Source organism: Balaenoptera acutorostrata, chromosome 2, assembly GCF_949987535.1.
Source record: "Balaenoptera acutorostrata chromosome 2, mBalAcu1.1, whole genome shotgun sequence".
In the NCBI taxonomy this organism is placed as follows: domain Eukaryota; kingdom Metazoa; phylum Chordata; class Mammalia; order Artiodactyla; family Balaenopteridae; genus Balaenoptera; species Balaenoptera acutorostrata.
In genome coordinates this window covers 125,191,795-125,207,971 of record NC_080065.1, presented here as the reverse complement: position 1 = coordinate 125,207,971, position 16,177 = coordinate 125,191,795, and the positions used below count along the sequence as shown (strand labels likewise).

At 53.4% G+C, this 16,177-nt stretch overlaps 1 protein-coding gene and 1 pseudogene across 5 annotated transcripts in view; one reads left to right on the top strand and one right to left on the bottom strand.

The window, feature by feature from the left end:
* The window catches only part of NRG2 (neuregulin 2), a 181,203-nt gene that overhangs the window by 134,667 nt on the left and 30,359 nt on the right, over nucleotides 1-16,177 (top strand). For all 5 annotated transcript variants that reach the window (XR_009007302.1, XM_057541756.1, XM_057541755.1 and 2 more), the window contains exons 2-3: nucleotides 5,637-5,808; nucleotides 12,767-12,885. Coding sequence is in view for 4 of the 5 variants with exons in the window: in XM_057541756.1 (XP_057397739.1) it covers nucleotides 5,637-5,808; nucleotides 12,767-12,885 (291 nt within the window). In the remaining variant the exon portion in view is untranslated. The remainder of the gene's footprint in view (nucleotides 1-5,636; nucleotides 5,809-12,766; nucleotides 12,886-16,177) is intronic.
* LOC130707410 (60S ribosomal protein L17-like) lies at nucleotides 7,929-8,472 on the bottom strand (annotated as a pseudogene).

Below are 16,177 nucleotides of genomic sequence, written 5' to 3'. Positions count from 1 at the left end.
CGAACCCGTGTCCCCTGCATTGGCAGGCAGATTCTTAACCATTGCGCCACCAGGGAAGCCCACATTGTACAATTTGTGTACAACAAAAATGTATTTCTTATGTAACAGAACAATAACAGAGAGGCACAAGCTAAGCTCCTTGGTCGGTAGGAGTGGTTGCTTCATACGGGGCTAGACCATTTCTGTCTGGGACAGCACAGGACCTGGCACATAGTAACACTCAGTAAACACAGGCTGACTGACTACGGGGTGAGAGCCTACCCACTGGGTTGCTTCAGCTCTTGTCCTGACAGATCCCATCCACCCCAGGAAGACTGTTTCTCTGCTTGGTTCAGCTCTGACCCCAAGACACTCTAGGGACACGGTACAGTGGTCTCCATACCTCACGCTAGCATTGCATTCTGGGCCCTGGGCTATAAAAGGGACCCAGACAATACCGGACCCGGCTCAGAGATGGTGCCCAGGCTGGGGCTAAAGCTGGCCCACTCATGTCTGAGGCCTGGTAAGCTCTATCTTCAGCTCCTCAAAGGTCTGCTGTGTCAGCAGCCTCTTAGCCTTGTCCCAGGTGTCCCCAGGGTCTGGTACTGAATCCAATGGGATGCAGTGGGAGAAGCAATGGTGGTTCAGGATAAGGACGAGCTTAAAATGCAGAAAGTAAAGTAAGATCAAGTCATTCCCCAACTTATAAGCCTCTGTTACCTCCCATCACATCTATAAAACTCCAGGGCCGTCTTGTGCAGGTTGCCCACGCTCCTCACTGCAGAAAGCCTGACAGGGCTCCAGGCCCAGGAGTGAGGGTACAGAGGTCCTCTGGGCAATGTTCCCAGTGCCACCTGCGGGGCGTTCTTCCTGGGCTGCCGCCCCTCTCTCCAAGGGACTTGCTTGAAGTAAAAAATCCAGCCTGTTCGCGGGGTCCCATTCCTTTTCAAAACACACATCCTTGGCTTTCAAAGAGCCGTGAACTAAGATATCTGTGAACAGGGACCAGGACGGGATGCTGCTAGAGCAGGAGACATAGGCTTTCGGTATCTCAGATGATGCTTGTGAGGAACTGTTAAGAGACAGAAAAGAAGACTCTTCGTAACGAACACAGCATGATTGAAATGTATGGTTGTTTTGATTGTCATCCTTTAGCCCAGTGCTGTCTAACAGGAATATAATGCGATCCACATATGTAATATAAAATTTTCTAGTAAGCACATCAAAAGTGGTGGGGGGAGGCAAAACAAACCCAGACTTTTCGTCCTAGCTCACACAGCCTCATGTCAGTCACCTGGCCCTACTTCTCCAGGCTCCCCTGCCTTCCAGAATCTTCTAGCCACCTGGGTCTTTTTTATCTCTTGAACTCACCAAGCTCATTCACCCCTCAACGCCTTTATCCAGGAGCTTATTACTGCCTCATATTTCCTGAGATTGTTTGCTATTACCTACTCTCCTCACTCTAATGCAGGCTCCCAAGAGCAGGAAGTTTATCTGCCTTGCTCACCACTGTACACTCAGGGCCTGGAACAGTGCCTGGCATATAGTAGGGTGAATGAATGGGGAACAAGTGAACTGGATGCGGTTCTGAAGTGAGTGGACTGTCACTCGGGTCAGGTCACACAAGGTTCTCACTAGATGGGGTGGCTCCTTGTGATCTGAAATGCTGTCCTGGGTTTCCCATTGGTGGCAGGGAACGACCTTGAAGCCCCCAGTTCCTCGGGCCCTCTGAACTGGGGTCGTGCCTGCTGTTTCTGGGTCAGTCTCTGTGTAACCATTACCACCACCATTAAGCAGTGGCCTCGGGCTCAGGGCACAGGGCGCCACGACTTGTCAGGAAGCACCATCTCCTCCCACCAGGTATTCCACCACCCCCGCCCTGGCTCATTGGGAGGAAGGGGGCCTGGGTTGGGGAGGGTGGGGTCAGGGGGCTCCCTCACCTCAGAGCTTCAGGAAAGGTCAACACTCTCCAAGCAGGGGAAGGAGGCACCTTAGAACTTGAGCTCTCTGTGTCCCCAGTTCACGAGGAGGGGGAGGAGCCTAGTTGCAGGTCACCAGGTGACCGAGAGGTTAGCTCACCGGGTGTCAACCCAACCTTGGAGCAAAGCCACCTGTGAAGATGTGTTCAGCTTGCAGCCAGCTGTCAAGCTCTACACTTACAATACGTGCTCTTGCCTAGAGTATGTTACATATTTATTATATATTTTTAAAACCCACATACCCGGACCCATCCTCACAGGTCCTGCTTCAGAATGTCCAGAACAATGTCCCTGGCACTGACACACTTTTTAAAGCTTCCCATATGGTTCTCATTAGCATCTAGGGTTGATAACTATCGATAAGGAGTGACTGGGGCCCCGAGAGCAAGCAGACGGAGGACGGTGGGGTGTAGGTAAGGGGGAAGGATGCTGAGGCAGGGCTTCAATCACACTAGAATAATGAAGTTCCAGAAAGTCCCAAAGATTGATAGGTTGATACACATAAACTCTCTGAGTGTCAAAAAACAAACAAACAAACAAACAAACCCCAAAACAATAAACCAGCATTTAAAAATGTAAGAAGCAGGTAATTGGGGAAAAACATTGTAGCAAAAGGTGAATAGCCTTACTATTTATAAAGAACTCTTACAGATCAGTAAGATGAGCACCCAATAGAAAAACAAGAGTACAGACAAGAACAGGCAATTCAAAAAGAAGAAATACAGTGAGCCAATATGAAGCGGTCAGCCTCACCAGGAATCAAATAAGTGCAAATAAAAACAACAAAGAGGCGTTATCTTTTGCCTAGCTAATTGGCAGAGATTAAATACATGATAATACCTCATGTTGGTGAGGGTGTGGAAAAAACAGGCACCATCGTTCAGTGGTGGGAGTGCAAATTGGTGCAACCTTTCCAGAACGCAGTTTGGCAACGTGTAAAGCTGAAGAAGATTGTACACTTTCTGGCGCAGCAATTCCACTTTTAGGAAGATTGCCTTAGGAGATAATTGTGGATAATGATAACAGTAATAGCTAACCTTTATTAAATACTCTGTGCGTGCCAGGCTCTACATCACTTATCTCATATAATCCTCAGTCATCATCCCATGAGGTAGGAGCTGTTTTTATCACCTGTGTTTTACAGATGAGGAAACTGAGGCACAGAAGGATTAAGGCAATAGCCTGAGGACACAGAACTAACAAATAGCAAAGCCTGGGTTTGAATACAGGCAGTCTGAGTCAGGAGCCTCACTGCCCGTACAGCAGTATACACTGGATATGTGCAAAGGTTGATGTGCACTGGATATATACACTGGATGAAGCTGCAAGGGTGTTCCTCTGGGCTTGTCTGTGATGGGGTGTGGTGAGGCAGGGGAGAATGTATGCTGAATGCTCCACAATAGGAATTGGTTACATAAGTTCTGATTCACCCATTCAGGAATATTATGCAACCCGGAAAATGGTGCTATAGGGAAAAAATGTGTGTGTAAATACTAGGGGTTTTTGTTTATGCTTAAAAGGTCTCTGAAAGGATGTAAAAGGAACTGATAAAATTGATTGCCTTCTAGAAAGGCAACTGTGTGGCCTTGGTCCGAAGTTAGAGGGAGATCTGTTTTTTAAGCCACATACCCCTTTTCACTTCTTGAATTTTGAATCATGTGAATATATTCTCTATTAAAATATTTATATATCTATAAATATATACACACATAAGTTGTTATGTTGTAGAACTTATTCCAGATAATAGCATTTCAAGGAAATAAAGTCCAAAAAAGTCCAAAAGTCCCCAAAAAAGCTCCAAGACCCTTACTTGGGGAATCATACTGAAGTCAATGAAGATACATCTTTAATGTTTACCCACATATTTCCCAAACTGATTTGCTCATGGAACCATTTTCTTAAGTAGTATCTATTATCCTCTTTCTGGATATGCCTGTCCTATAGAAGTCAGTTTGCAAAATGTTATTAATACTTAATGCCAAGGTGAAAGGCTTACAGTGTTTCATTCCATGAAAGAAACATGTTACTGGCACTGATCCCACTTTGTTTAAAAATAGATGTGTAGGTGCGTGTGTGTGTTTTAAATACTTGTAAGTACTAGGATAATGGATGATTTTATTTTCTTTTATCCATTTGTATTTTCGAATTTTCTAAAATGAACAAAATCATTTCACAAGCACCATTTTTTTGAATCTATGTACTATATTTTTTAAGGCTTTGGGAGCACTTTCTCTCCATGCTCCCTCTGCCCCTGTACCCCATGTTCATCTACTCCCTACTAAAAGCAGCAGCCCAGGGTTAGGTTCAGTGAGGGGCCCCTGTAGCCAGGCCCTCTCACCTGTCTTTATCCAGAGCCAGCTTGAGCTGTGACTCTGAACTCGTGAGGGAAGAACCAATGGCCTAGACAGGGTCAGTCAGTCCCCAGACAACTCTCTGGCCCCAGCAGACCCTCCCTTCAACCAGTTTCTCTGTTCCTCAAAGAGAGCCATTGAGGCTGCAAAAGCAGACACCGGCCTGCTACAAGCCTGACACATTGCAAATCCAGATACCTGGGCTCTGTGGCTGCCTGGCTGGGTGACCTTGGCCAAGTTTCTTAACCTGAGTCTCATCTTCACCCTTTATGTCAGCATGACACTTGCCTTACAGAGCTCGGTGGCCAAATGAGAGCACACACAAAGGCACTGGGTATCCTTTACAGGGCTGTCCCAGTGGAAATTATCACACACCCCAGCAGGGAGCATGGACTTGCCATCAGTGTCCTAAGAACAGAGTACTTTTTCCTTTTCTTTTTTTAGGTTGTTAGAGGGAGGGGGGCAAGGAGATGAAACATGGGAGACCGGGGCAGGCGGAAATAGAATGGTGTTCAAGAAAAAAGGGAGAAGCCTCTTAGCTTGGCATTTGCAGCCCTGCAGCCCTGTGCCCAGCAGTGTAGCCCCAGGCCCCATCCCCCACACAGCCACACCACTTCACCCATTCAGGGCAGCTCACCTTGCTGCCCACGTGCGATTCTGATAAACCACAGCCGGGACCACCTCCCTCCCTTCTAGCTCCCCCATCCTTTAGCTCTCAGCTGAGTTAGCTCCTCCCCCAGCCTGGGTTGGGGACACGCCTCTGGGCTTCAGCACCCCCAGGCCTCCATAAACCACGCTGTGATGTCAATGCCAGGTTCCAGCTCCTCTGCCAGACTGAACTTCCTGAGGGCAGGAGCTGTGTCTGTCATTTTGGTCCACTTGTGTCCTCTGGGCCCAGCATAGGCCTGGGGGTCTGCGACAGGAATCAGATCATGAGCACTGAAGTCAAGGAGACCGGGGTTTGAATTCCAGTTCCAGCCCCTTGGGGAAGTGACTTCACCACTCTGAGCCTCAGTTTTCCCCATCTGTAAATGGGTTTAATCATTGCAATGAACTCACAGGGTGATTTTCATCAGCTAATGTGTATCAAGCTCTGAGTACCATTCCAGGCATGAAGGAAAACTCTCCATACGCGGTACCCACACTGACATCATCGCAGACCCTCTGTGAAGGCTTGTTGATTTGAACTGGGAAACGACACCAGGAGGGGTGGCTCCCCAGGCTCACCCTCTACCCCACCCCCCAGGACAGTGGCCCTTCCTCTGCTGCGCGTGCTTGGCGCTGCCCCACCACCAACACGCTCACCTCCTGCCTTGTATCCCCACAGCCACCCGGCCCAAGCTGAAGAAGATGAAGAGCCAGACGGGACAGGTGGGTGAGAAGCAATCACTGAAGTGTGAGGCAGCAGCCGGTAACCCCCAGCCCTCCTACCGCTGGTTCAAGGACGGCAAGGAGCTCAACCGCAGCCGCGACATTCGCATCAAGTACGGCAATGGCAGGTGAGCGACATCCCTCCCTCCATCCACCCAGCTGCCCCCCCATCCTTCCTCAGAAGGAGGGGCCTGAGCCGGGAAGAGCCCAGGGCTGTGCCCCCAGATCCACCCGTGGAACCAGTTCCAGTCCCCCCTCTTTTGTGGCGCCCAGTTTCTCCTTGCAGCTCCAGCCCCTCTGGTGATGCTGCCCCAGCGTCTTGCAGACGGTACCTGCTTAATTAATGTCCCTGGATGGTTGAAGGCAATTTGATTGTCCAAGTCAGCTTTAACTGTGGAGTCCCATCTTATGCATAAAACTTCTCAAAGGACCTGCCACAGGGTCGGAAAGCCCACCATTGGGCAGTCTTTGGTGAAGGACTCTGCCTCTAGAATGTGTCTGGGAGGGCACGTGTGATGATGGGCTGGTTCCTCAGCTCAGCAAGCTGTCACTGGGCAGACAGCCAGGTGAGGGAAAGGCACAGGGCTTTGACTGGTGTCGGAGGAGTCTATCTCAGACAGTTCCCCCGTGACGTGGAAATTGACTTTAGTCTTTGAGTCAGTGCTCCAGGGAAGAGAATCTGAAGCTCTAGGGTCTCTGGGCTGTGGAAGGTGGCCTCTCTTCCATCTTGGATTGGCCAGACAGGGGGCTCCAGGCACCAGAGAAGCCAAGAGTCCAAGGGCAGCCCCTCACCTCTCTCCTGAGGGGCTGTGAGAAGGCAGAACAAGCCTGACCTCTGTTCTGCGGGCCCTGAGGGCCCTGTGGACTTCCCTCTCTGGCTGAGGCACACCCCAGCCTTTCCTGCCCCTCCAGAGGAGCTATCATTTCCTCCTCACCCCTGCAAAATGCAAATGAAGATGATTTTAGAGGACCCTCCAACCCGTCCGACAACAGAAAGTGATGGAAAAAGGGTCTGGGCTCAGGCTGCTCCTGGTTCGCCGGCTGACCCCGGATGACACATCCTGCCCTCAGGCCTTAGTCTCTGAAACCTGTGAAAGAGGAGGTGGGGGTCAGGGGTCTGGGCAGGGCTTCCAGTTTTCTGACTCTCTTTCTAAGAACGGGGAGCAAAGACAGGACTGGTCACCCTGGAAAGTGGTCCAGGCAGAAAACAGAAAGTAATTTAAGAGGATTTGGTACAGATCAAAGGTTTATGGCTGAAAGAACACTGCTTCCTAAGGGAACTTAGGAGGGGGGGTCTGGGGTGTCACCAGTCTACAGAGTTAGCAAGAAATTCAGGTTGCCCATCAAGCTCACCTTCTGAGGCCACCTCACCCTATCCCCACCAAGCCTGGCTCTGAGCTGGAGAGAGGAGTGGACAGCCTTCTACAGCTTTGGGGCCCCTGTCTCCCCTTCCTCCTACTTCACTGAGACAGCAGAAGTCAGGAGACGGGGTGCTCCTTGCCGGCCGCATTACTCTCGAACAGTCCACAACATGGCCCATCCTCATCCCCATTCCTGATCCGCACGTGGCCCTCACACTCACCCACATCCTCCTGCACACACAGAGCCCTTGTGCCACCAACAAACTCCTTTCTTTGCTGACTTCAGCCTCTCTCTCTCTCTCCCCCAACAAACCACTAACATCGCCTCTCTTCTAAAAGCTTTCCCTCCACGTTGCCGCCTCCCGTTCCTCCTCCGGTTGTTGCCCCATCTTGCTCCTTCCCTAGATCACCACGTGGAGGGAGTTTCACGCCCACTGACTCCACACAGCTCAGCCTCCACTCCTCTTTGCTCTGCAGGAATCTGCCCTGTAAATACAACCCCAGCTCTCTCTGCAGCTGTGGCTCTTGACAGACCCTGTGACCTCAGAGTTTCCCGGCCGCCAGGCCTCTCAGCAGCCTTTGGCATGGGTGCCACCTGCTTCCTTGCCCCTGTGGTCCTCCTGCTGGTCCTCTTGTGCCTCTGAGCACCCTCTCTCAGGCGTCATGAATGCTGGGACTTTGCTGTGTTTGGGGCTTCACTCTTCTCCCCTCTCCACCGGTAGGTGATTTCACCCTCTTATATTTGATGACCCCAAGCCTCCATCTCTAGTTTGATGGCCTTTCTTTTTCCAGACCCATGCTGCCAGGTAAACACTTAGTTACCACCCCTGAGATACCCCACAGATCTTTTTTTTTTTTTTTGGCGCATTTTTTTTTTTTTGCAGCATTTATTCCCAGGCCATAAGTTTTTCTTTCTTCAGTTTCTTCTGGATATCCTTTTCTTCTGTGCAACATCCTCTTCCGGTTTAGGAACAATCTGTTCTTTTTCAGTAAGAATCATCTCAATGTGGCAGGGAGAGCTCATGTATGGGTTGATCCGACCATGAGTTCTGTAAGTCCTGCGCCGCATCTTGGGGACCTCATTCACCTGGATGTGCTCAATGACCAGAGAATCTACATCTAAGCCCTTAAGTTCAGCATTACTCCCTGCACTTTTGAGCAGGTGCAGTAAAAATTCAACACTCTTCTTGGGCCACCGACTCTGCTTCCAGCCCCCCTGTTTGGCCTGGGCACACCTACCAGCTTCACCATTGTAATGATGGAATAGCACAGGTTACTTTTGTAAAGTGACATCCTTCACATACTTGGTGGCTTTTCGGATATGCATACCCTTAATGGCCTGGGCAGTTTCACGAGTGTTCTTAAAGTGAACACGACGATTTGAACCTCTATGATTTGCATGATTTTTGTGGGGTTTTCTGGGTCAATAGTGAATTTTTAGAAGTCACCTCAGGCTGCTTACCGGAAAAGTTCCACAGACATCTCTAACCCAGAATGGCCCAGCCTAGCCTCTCCGCCTTGCCCCTTGTGCTCTCCTCTCAGCTGTGGCAGAAGCAGACTGCCCGCTGGCCGGCACCTGCCCCCATGCCGTCCGCTCCAGGTGGATACCCCCTCTCTGGAAGGAGGCACCCTGCTCCCTGCTCACTTCTGCTCTCCCTGCCTCTAGCCTCTTTTCCTCCACGGTCTCACTCTTGACCACGCCCCACCTTTTCTGGGCCACAGGCCCCTTTGTGAATTCATTTCTGTATCTCACATACATGTGCTGAGCAACAGTTGTATGCCAGGCACTCTATCAGAGGCTGAAGATGCACCAAGGATTGGAGCAGACATGGTCCCCACCTTCACGGAGTTTCTAGTCTAGCTTCTAGTGGAGAATCTGGTAAAGGCCTTGACCCTTACTTCAGAAAATATGCGCCTTATACACTTGGTTTTGCTTGCAATTCAAGGGGTCCACAGAGTCACTTATCCCTGTGACTCTGACAGGGGATGATCTTTCTAACAGGGCACATATCTGATCATTCATTCGTTTGCTTGACAGGTCTTGAGAGCCTGCAGTATGCCAGGACAGCCTAGGTCTTGGGGCCCTTCTGACGCTCCCCTTCCTGGCCTGTAACTCACTGCCTCGCTGTTCCCCTACACCTCGGTGCTCCTGACCCCTGGACTTGGGCCCAGACTGTTCTCTGTGCTGGCAGCGCCTGCCCCCCCTCCTCTCACCTTGTCCTCTGCAAAATTCTCCAAGGCCCGGCTTAAATGTCACATCCTCTGGGTCACCCTCCTGAGCCCTCCAGCAAGCTCTCACCATCTCCTCCCACAGTGCCTTAGACACGGCTTCATGGCATGGTTGGGGGGCTGTCTCTCCCAGCATGAGAGCCTCCAAGACCACCCCCCAGACACACCCTCTCTCCTGTGTGGCCTGGCAGAGGAGGTCTACTTCCGGTGTGAATTGATGAGGATCTTGCAGGACTAGCTCTCCTCTCCTGGGTGCAGGGTGACACTAGGACTGGGCAGGACACCCTTTGGGTTGGCCTTTGAGCAAGTTACTATCCTGGTCAAGCCTCAGTGTCATCAGACAAATGGGTCCTGAAACGGCCTGGTCATATCATCTGGGTCTCCTCCTGGGTACTAAGGACCCCTGAGAGCCTGAAGTGTGCCTCTGCCCCCTTCCTGTCAGGACCTTGTCCCATCTGCTGCATTTCTGAAACTGCCTTGCTCCACCCATCATGCCCCTGGGCTCCCTGCAGTGTGGCGATGGGTTGGAGGAGGGGCCATGATGGAGAACTTCTGATTCCCATGTTGTGACTCAGAGAGCTGCCACCTCTAGACACGTACTTCACCTGGCATGGGGGCTAGGGGTTAGGGGCGGGTGTCTTCTTTCTGGCAAAATCTTCTCTTTCCTTCTGCCCACACTGCAGCTTGCACTCTGGCCCTCCCAGCGCTCCGTTCTGCCCAGGCCACACTCTGTCTTGACATCACTCTTGGTCTACGGAGACCCCTTCCCAGTGGGTGCCGCCTGTCTCTGGGGCTGCCCTACTGAGGTGTCTCACCCAAGGCTTCCTGTGCCAGGAGAAAACTGCCCCCCTCCCCAGCCCTGGGCATGGAGCCCACCCGTGCAGAACCGAGTGTTCCCGTATTTATGAGGGGCAGGCTGGAACTGGCCCCTCGGGCAGGCAGCAGGAGGTAGGCACTGAGGAAAACGTGCGGACGGGTGGAGGAAGCAGCCGCCCAGATCCCTAGTCTCTGCCAGCAGAAAACTGGCTGAGGAAGGAGGGGAGGGGCGTCCATCACAGGGGCAGACCTGGGTCAGCCTAGCGAGCGGGCACCAGGCCTGCCAGAAGGTGGGAGGGAGTCCTGAGTCCTTGGGGCTTCGGACTGGAGCTAGGAGTGAGGAGAAGAGAAACGTAGTTGCCCGCACTCCTTAGGGGCCTGAGAGCCCCACAGAGGCCCCCCTTCAGCCCTGACCCCAGAGCCTCTTGCGCAAGGCTGGGGCCACCTTCCTGGAACTGGGGAGATCATCACACACCTGGTAACCCAAGATGTCTGCAGCCAGCAAACCTAGGGGTCATTGTTTCTGTCCCCTTGTCTCTTTCTGGTACCTCAAAGGGGAGGGGCTCTCCCTGCACACCCACCTTTCCACACATCTCACACCCCTCCATACGGGAAGCCCTTCCTTCTGGTTTTAGCTTTCATTCCTCCAGATAACTGTGAGCCTAGCTCCACCTTGTCCTGCTGCATGTCATGTCGTGTGAGGGAAGCTCCTTTGAATTCAGCTGTGGGTGGGTGACAAGGAAGTTCTGAGTCTGTGTCCCCTATACCTTCTTGACCCGGAGACCCTCAGGTGATCCCCTACTCTGCTCATCTAATGTCAGGGAAGAGCTGGTGGTCAGGAAGCAGAAGCCTGGTTCTGGGACAGCTGAGATCTGTGGCATCTAATTAGGCTGGAGCCAGGAAGGAAATGCTGTCTTAGCCGGAGGGGCCTCCAGGGCTCTGTTTAATGAAGAGAACAAACTTGAATTGACAGAAGAGGGTTGTAGGCAGACACCGGGCCAAGGAGACAGAGAACGGCGTGAGCCGGGAGGGGTGGAACGGAGTCAGGCAGCTGTCACTGTAATGTCGGCAAGGACATCACCACAGCAACAGGGCCTTTTTGACAAGACAAGCTCATGGAGGCTGGTTTGGGGGATCTTGGAATGAGGAGGTCTGGGAAGAGCCCAGCATCAGAGGCTGAGGTGGAGCTCAGGAGACAGGTAGGTCCCCAAAGCACAGCCCGGGGAGGGATGTGGGTCATTTTGCCATCTCCTCCATCCCTGGTGCAGCCTCTCCGCTCACCATCCACACCTTCCCCCATCAGCTTCATGGCTCTGTCTTTCCATCCCTAGGCCCAGGGCAGGACAGCTCGGCTACCCTACCTCCCATGCCACCACTCCTCCAACCCACTGCGCATATTCTGGGAATCTGATTTTTTAACTCGGGACTGAAAGAGGAGGAGGTTACATCATGTTAAGAAATTTTCATGCTACTTTTTTGTTTCCCCCGGGGACCAGGCGGGGGTCCCAGGGTTTAATCTGGAGCTCAGACTGGCCCTAAAGAGCACTGGGGCAGAGGGAGGGATGGGAGGTTTGAACAGATCCTACGGAGCCCAGGCACACGCGGGCAAGTGCAGGGAGGCCCACGGAAGGAAGGAGAGGTTTGGCAGGGTCTTCAGAAAGAAGAGGGGAAGCAGGGCCAGGTGCCCTGGAGTCACACACAGCACTGAAGTCTCTGCCCAGGCCTCGCCCCACAACTCGTGGCACGCAGGGCTGGGTGCAAAGCCCTGCACAGAGGGCTTAGCCTCAGCATCAGGCTCCAGGAGACAGCCCACGAGCTGCTTGGGGCCCAAGTCCTCACCAGCTCCAGCTCCTCATCCACCTCTGCCTTTGCCTTGCCGGGTACCCTTGGACAAGTCCGGAAGCCCCTCTGGGACTCAGTTTTCCCATCTGTCCTGCCCTGTCCTCCTCCAGATTAGCCACGAGGGTCAAGTCAGGCCTTGAGGATAGGATCTTTTTGTTCCCTGAGGTCTCCAAGCTCCCAGCACACAGAAGGCACTCAGTGAACATTTGTTGAATGAATGAAGCGAAACCCCTTGGGGAGGCCACAGAGTGCCCCTTAGTGGCAGGGCCGACACAAAGGCAGGAGGGAGCTACAGGTTTGGACTGGGAGGCTGGGCACAGTCGCCATGGGAACCTGTTAGATCGGTGGCCCTGCCGGGTATCTGGAAATAGGCCTGGCTTATCTAGAGTGACGGGGCTGCCGCTTCTAAGGGAAGGCTGAGGTAGCTGTGAGCCAGCAGCTGCTCTACTGGAAGGAGGTGGGGGGAGATGCAGCGGGCCTGAGAGAAGGGCACTAAAGGAGAAGGAGGGAGGTGGCCATGAGACTTCCTAAGGACTCCACTTTCCTCCCCTAGAAAAATGGTTACGGAGAAGGTCCAGCCCTGGAAAAGTGAATGCGAGGATTCATGGACTTAGAATCCCATGTTCTCCTGAGTGCCCAGGTCTCCCTCCAGCCCTGGGGACTCTGCACTCCACCTGGACCCCAGCAATGGCTGGTCGGAGGGAATCTACTTCCCGTCCACGCTGCGTAGACGCTGTGGCTGTGCAGGGAGAGGTGACCTCTGGGTGACTGCTGGGGAGCCACGGCCAACCTAAGCCCTGGCTCACGCCTCTCCCCCTCTTATCCCCTCCCTAACCAGAAAGAACTCACGACTACAGTTCAACAAGGTGAAGGTGGAGGACGCTGGGGAGTACGTCTGCGAGGCTGAGAACATCCTGGGGAAGGACACCGTCAGGGGCCGGCTCTTCGTCAACAGCGGTAGGTGGTCCCCCAATGAAGGGAGGGGTCCTAGAGGGGTTCTGTGGGGTGGGCCAGTTGCCCCCCAGCCCTAGGGAGGCCCGCACATGATCCATCTTGCACTTGACTCCTCTCCCTCCTGCCACTGCCATATCAAGCCCCAAGATCTGAGCCGATTCAGAGAAATGCAGTCGAAGCATAAATGTTTAGCTTTGTTATCTGGACCTGGAAGAGCCGCCAGCTCTCGTTTTAAATACCCTGAAAACTAAATATTTTGAAATCAAGAGGTGGGGGTGGGGGGAAGGATATTTTTAGAAGGCAATTATGGGAGGCTGGGCTGCCAGAAGCGGGGCTCCGGGGAGAGGCAGACCCAGGGTGCGCGTGAGCTGCCTGCCCGCTGCTTTGCTGGGCGCCCGAGTGCAGGCAGCCGGCTCCGTAGGGCCACGGGTGGGAGGCTTGGGTGCCCCGGGCCCCTGGGGGCAGCCTCAGTTCAGAGATGGCAGGGCCCTCTCCCACAGATCATCCCCTCTCTGGGAAACGTGCAAGGTCAGGAGCCCATGGCACCCTTCGCTTCCCCCCTCCGCAGAGGCAGCTCCAGCTTCGGCATGGAGGCGGCCTCCCTCCTGGGCTGTCCTCTGGTTATCGCCCTTGACTGGAAAGTCACCAAGGCTGCCGTCCTCAGGCCGCGCCCCCTCCACTCTAGCCTGAGTCCTCAGAACCCCACAGCTCTCGTTCCTCCTCCTGACACCCAGCCTCCGCGTACCACTTGGCCACCTGGTTGTTGGGTTCGCTTCCAGTCTTGCTCCCAGCAGAGTCCGGTCCTGCATCTCCCTTCATCCCGTGTTTCCACCAGACAGCCCTCCAGTACCCCCTACACCCAGCGCAGTCTAACGAGAACCCTGCCCTCTGACCCTCAGAGGACAGCCTGGCTCAGACCCGGTCTGCCATGTTGTAAGGGACCTCCCTTGTCCTCGCAGCCTCTCAGCTCCTCCATCTCCCTTACCACTGGATCTACCAGGTATGAGTCTGCAAGTCCTGGTCCGTCTTCTTTCTGGATCTTTCACTCACGTCTGTCCTTTTCATTCCAACCCCACCTCAGGGGCAATCCTGGCCCAGGTTTCATCCCTGCTGAACCTGGACCAGAGCAGCAGCCTCAAGATGCTTTCGCCCTGTCACTCCCCCACCCATGCAGCCAAGGAACAAGGACTCGGTCCCACAGCCCAGCTCTCACAAATCCGACCCAAATGACCTTTCCGACCCTAACTGTAGTCGGCCTCTCCTTCCCATTTTTATTCTTCCTCCTGCGCCATCTCTCCCAGGCAGCTATCCTCCTGACCAGTCCAGCCCACCACAGTGGCACTCCCAGCGCAGGCCCAACTCCTGGGCCACTCCTCGGCCCTCTGTGGTCTTGTGTATCTCTCTCTCCAATTCTATCAGATTGTTCTTCAGCTCTCATCCTGTTGCCGAACTTTCTTTGCGGGTGTGACCTTCCAGGTGGAATTGTGAGCCCAGGAGTGAGGCAAGCAGGGAGGATGCCTTCTCCCCATGAGTTCCAGTAATCACTACCATTTCCTGAGAGCATGCTCTGTGCCAGGCCCCATGTTCCCTCTGGAACCCTGACTCAACCCCACGGAGTACTTCATGCATTAGGAGACTGAAGCTGAGAGAGGTTAAATATTCTGCCCAGAGTCAAACAGCGTAGAGCTACACAATGAAAAAGTAGTTGGCAAACACTGAGCCCCTCTAAGCTCTACGTGGCCATGTCTAGCCCGTTTACCCCTCCAGCCCCGGGGCCTTCCACAGTGCCAGGCTCTAGTCAGCACCTGGTAAACATCACAGAAAAGACCACAGACCCTGCTCCAGGGCCTCTCCTGACTCCACGTGGCCCAGCCTGGGCAGGGCTGCAGTGGGGGTACCTCCTGCTCCTCCCAGCCTGTCTCAAGCCTGGGAAAGTGGACCACGCTGGGGCCCAGCATCTGCCACCCCCAGCCAGAGTGGGCAGACATTCTCAGATCCACTTTGGATTTGAGGTTGCCTGTTTTATATTTTAAGACTTTCTTGGTTAGAACTGATAAGAACCCAACATAAAAGTACCTTGAGGAATTTATTGGTTTTTTTTTTTTTTTTTTTAAATATAAGTGGTTTTTTTTTTTTTTTTTTTTTTTAATTATTTATTTATTTATTTTTGGCTGTGTTGGGTCTTCGTTTCTGTGCGAGGGCTTTCTCTGGTTGCGGCAAGCGGGGGCCACTCTTCATCGCGGAATTTATTGGTTTTTAAAGCTGAGAAGTCCAGAGGTAGAACTGGCCCTAGACACACAGAGTCCAGGACCTCAGAGCAGGGGTCAGGACGCCCCCTCCCATGGCACGTTGGCCTCTTTCTCTCCTCTTGTGAAGTGGGCTTCTCCCACGTTTAGGGAAGGGATTGGGAAGAGGAGGCCGTGGCCTCAGCTCCAGGTTTCCTTCATCCCAGCACCACCCAGGGAAAAGAGATAGCTTTGTCTGTGTTTCCACTTATACAGTCACAAGGATGGATTCTGGTCCTGTACCCACTCGGCCCGGTCATGTGCTCAGGGGGATGGGGTGCCGTCATCCTCGTCAGGCCCGTGTGTGTGCAGAGGGGACACTGAGAGGCAGAGTACTGTGAGTGATGGCCCTGCCACAACTGCACGGGGGCACTTCCCTAGAGCGGCGCTGGGGGCAGAGGAAGAAGAAAGGGCCGCCATGCCATGAAGGAAACCACAGTAGTGTCCACCGTCGTGAGCCCTTCAGATAAGTCACAGCCCCACCCCACATGTGGGCTCCTGTCAGCCCCCAGTAGCCTGTATTCTGATCAGTTAGGGATCAGACAGTAGAGCTTTGGGCTGGGCCCTGAGGGCTCCGTGTCTCTCGTCCCTCCAGCAGACAGGAGAGCGGCATGGCAGAGCTGTGGACAGAGTCAAGAGCTGTGGACAGAGTCAAGAGCTCTGGGCTCATTCCAGCTCTGTCGTGCACCCCTGAGCGAGTTACTCCACTTCCCTAGTCTTCTGTTTTCCCATCTGCGGCTGAGCTAGGTGATCTCTCAGCCCCATCTCCGACAGTTCTAGGATGCGCAGGTTTTTTGCGTTGAGCCTGACCTCCTGTGCACCTATTGCCGCTGCCACACGTGTACACACTCACACCACACCTCTTCAGCTGCTCTTCAGTCCACGCAGGCAAGAGCCTACCCTTGACGTAGGGAGGTGAACAGGGCCACTGGAGGGGACCAGGAGGTCCCACTGGGAACGTTTTCCCAGGTAGAGATGCTCAGGCTCCTTGTTTACCCGTGGAACCCGGA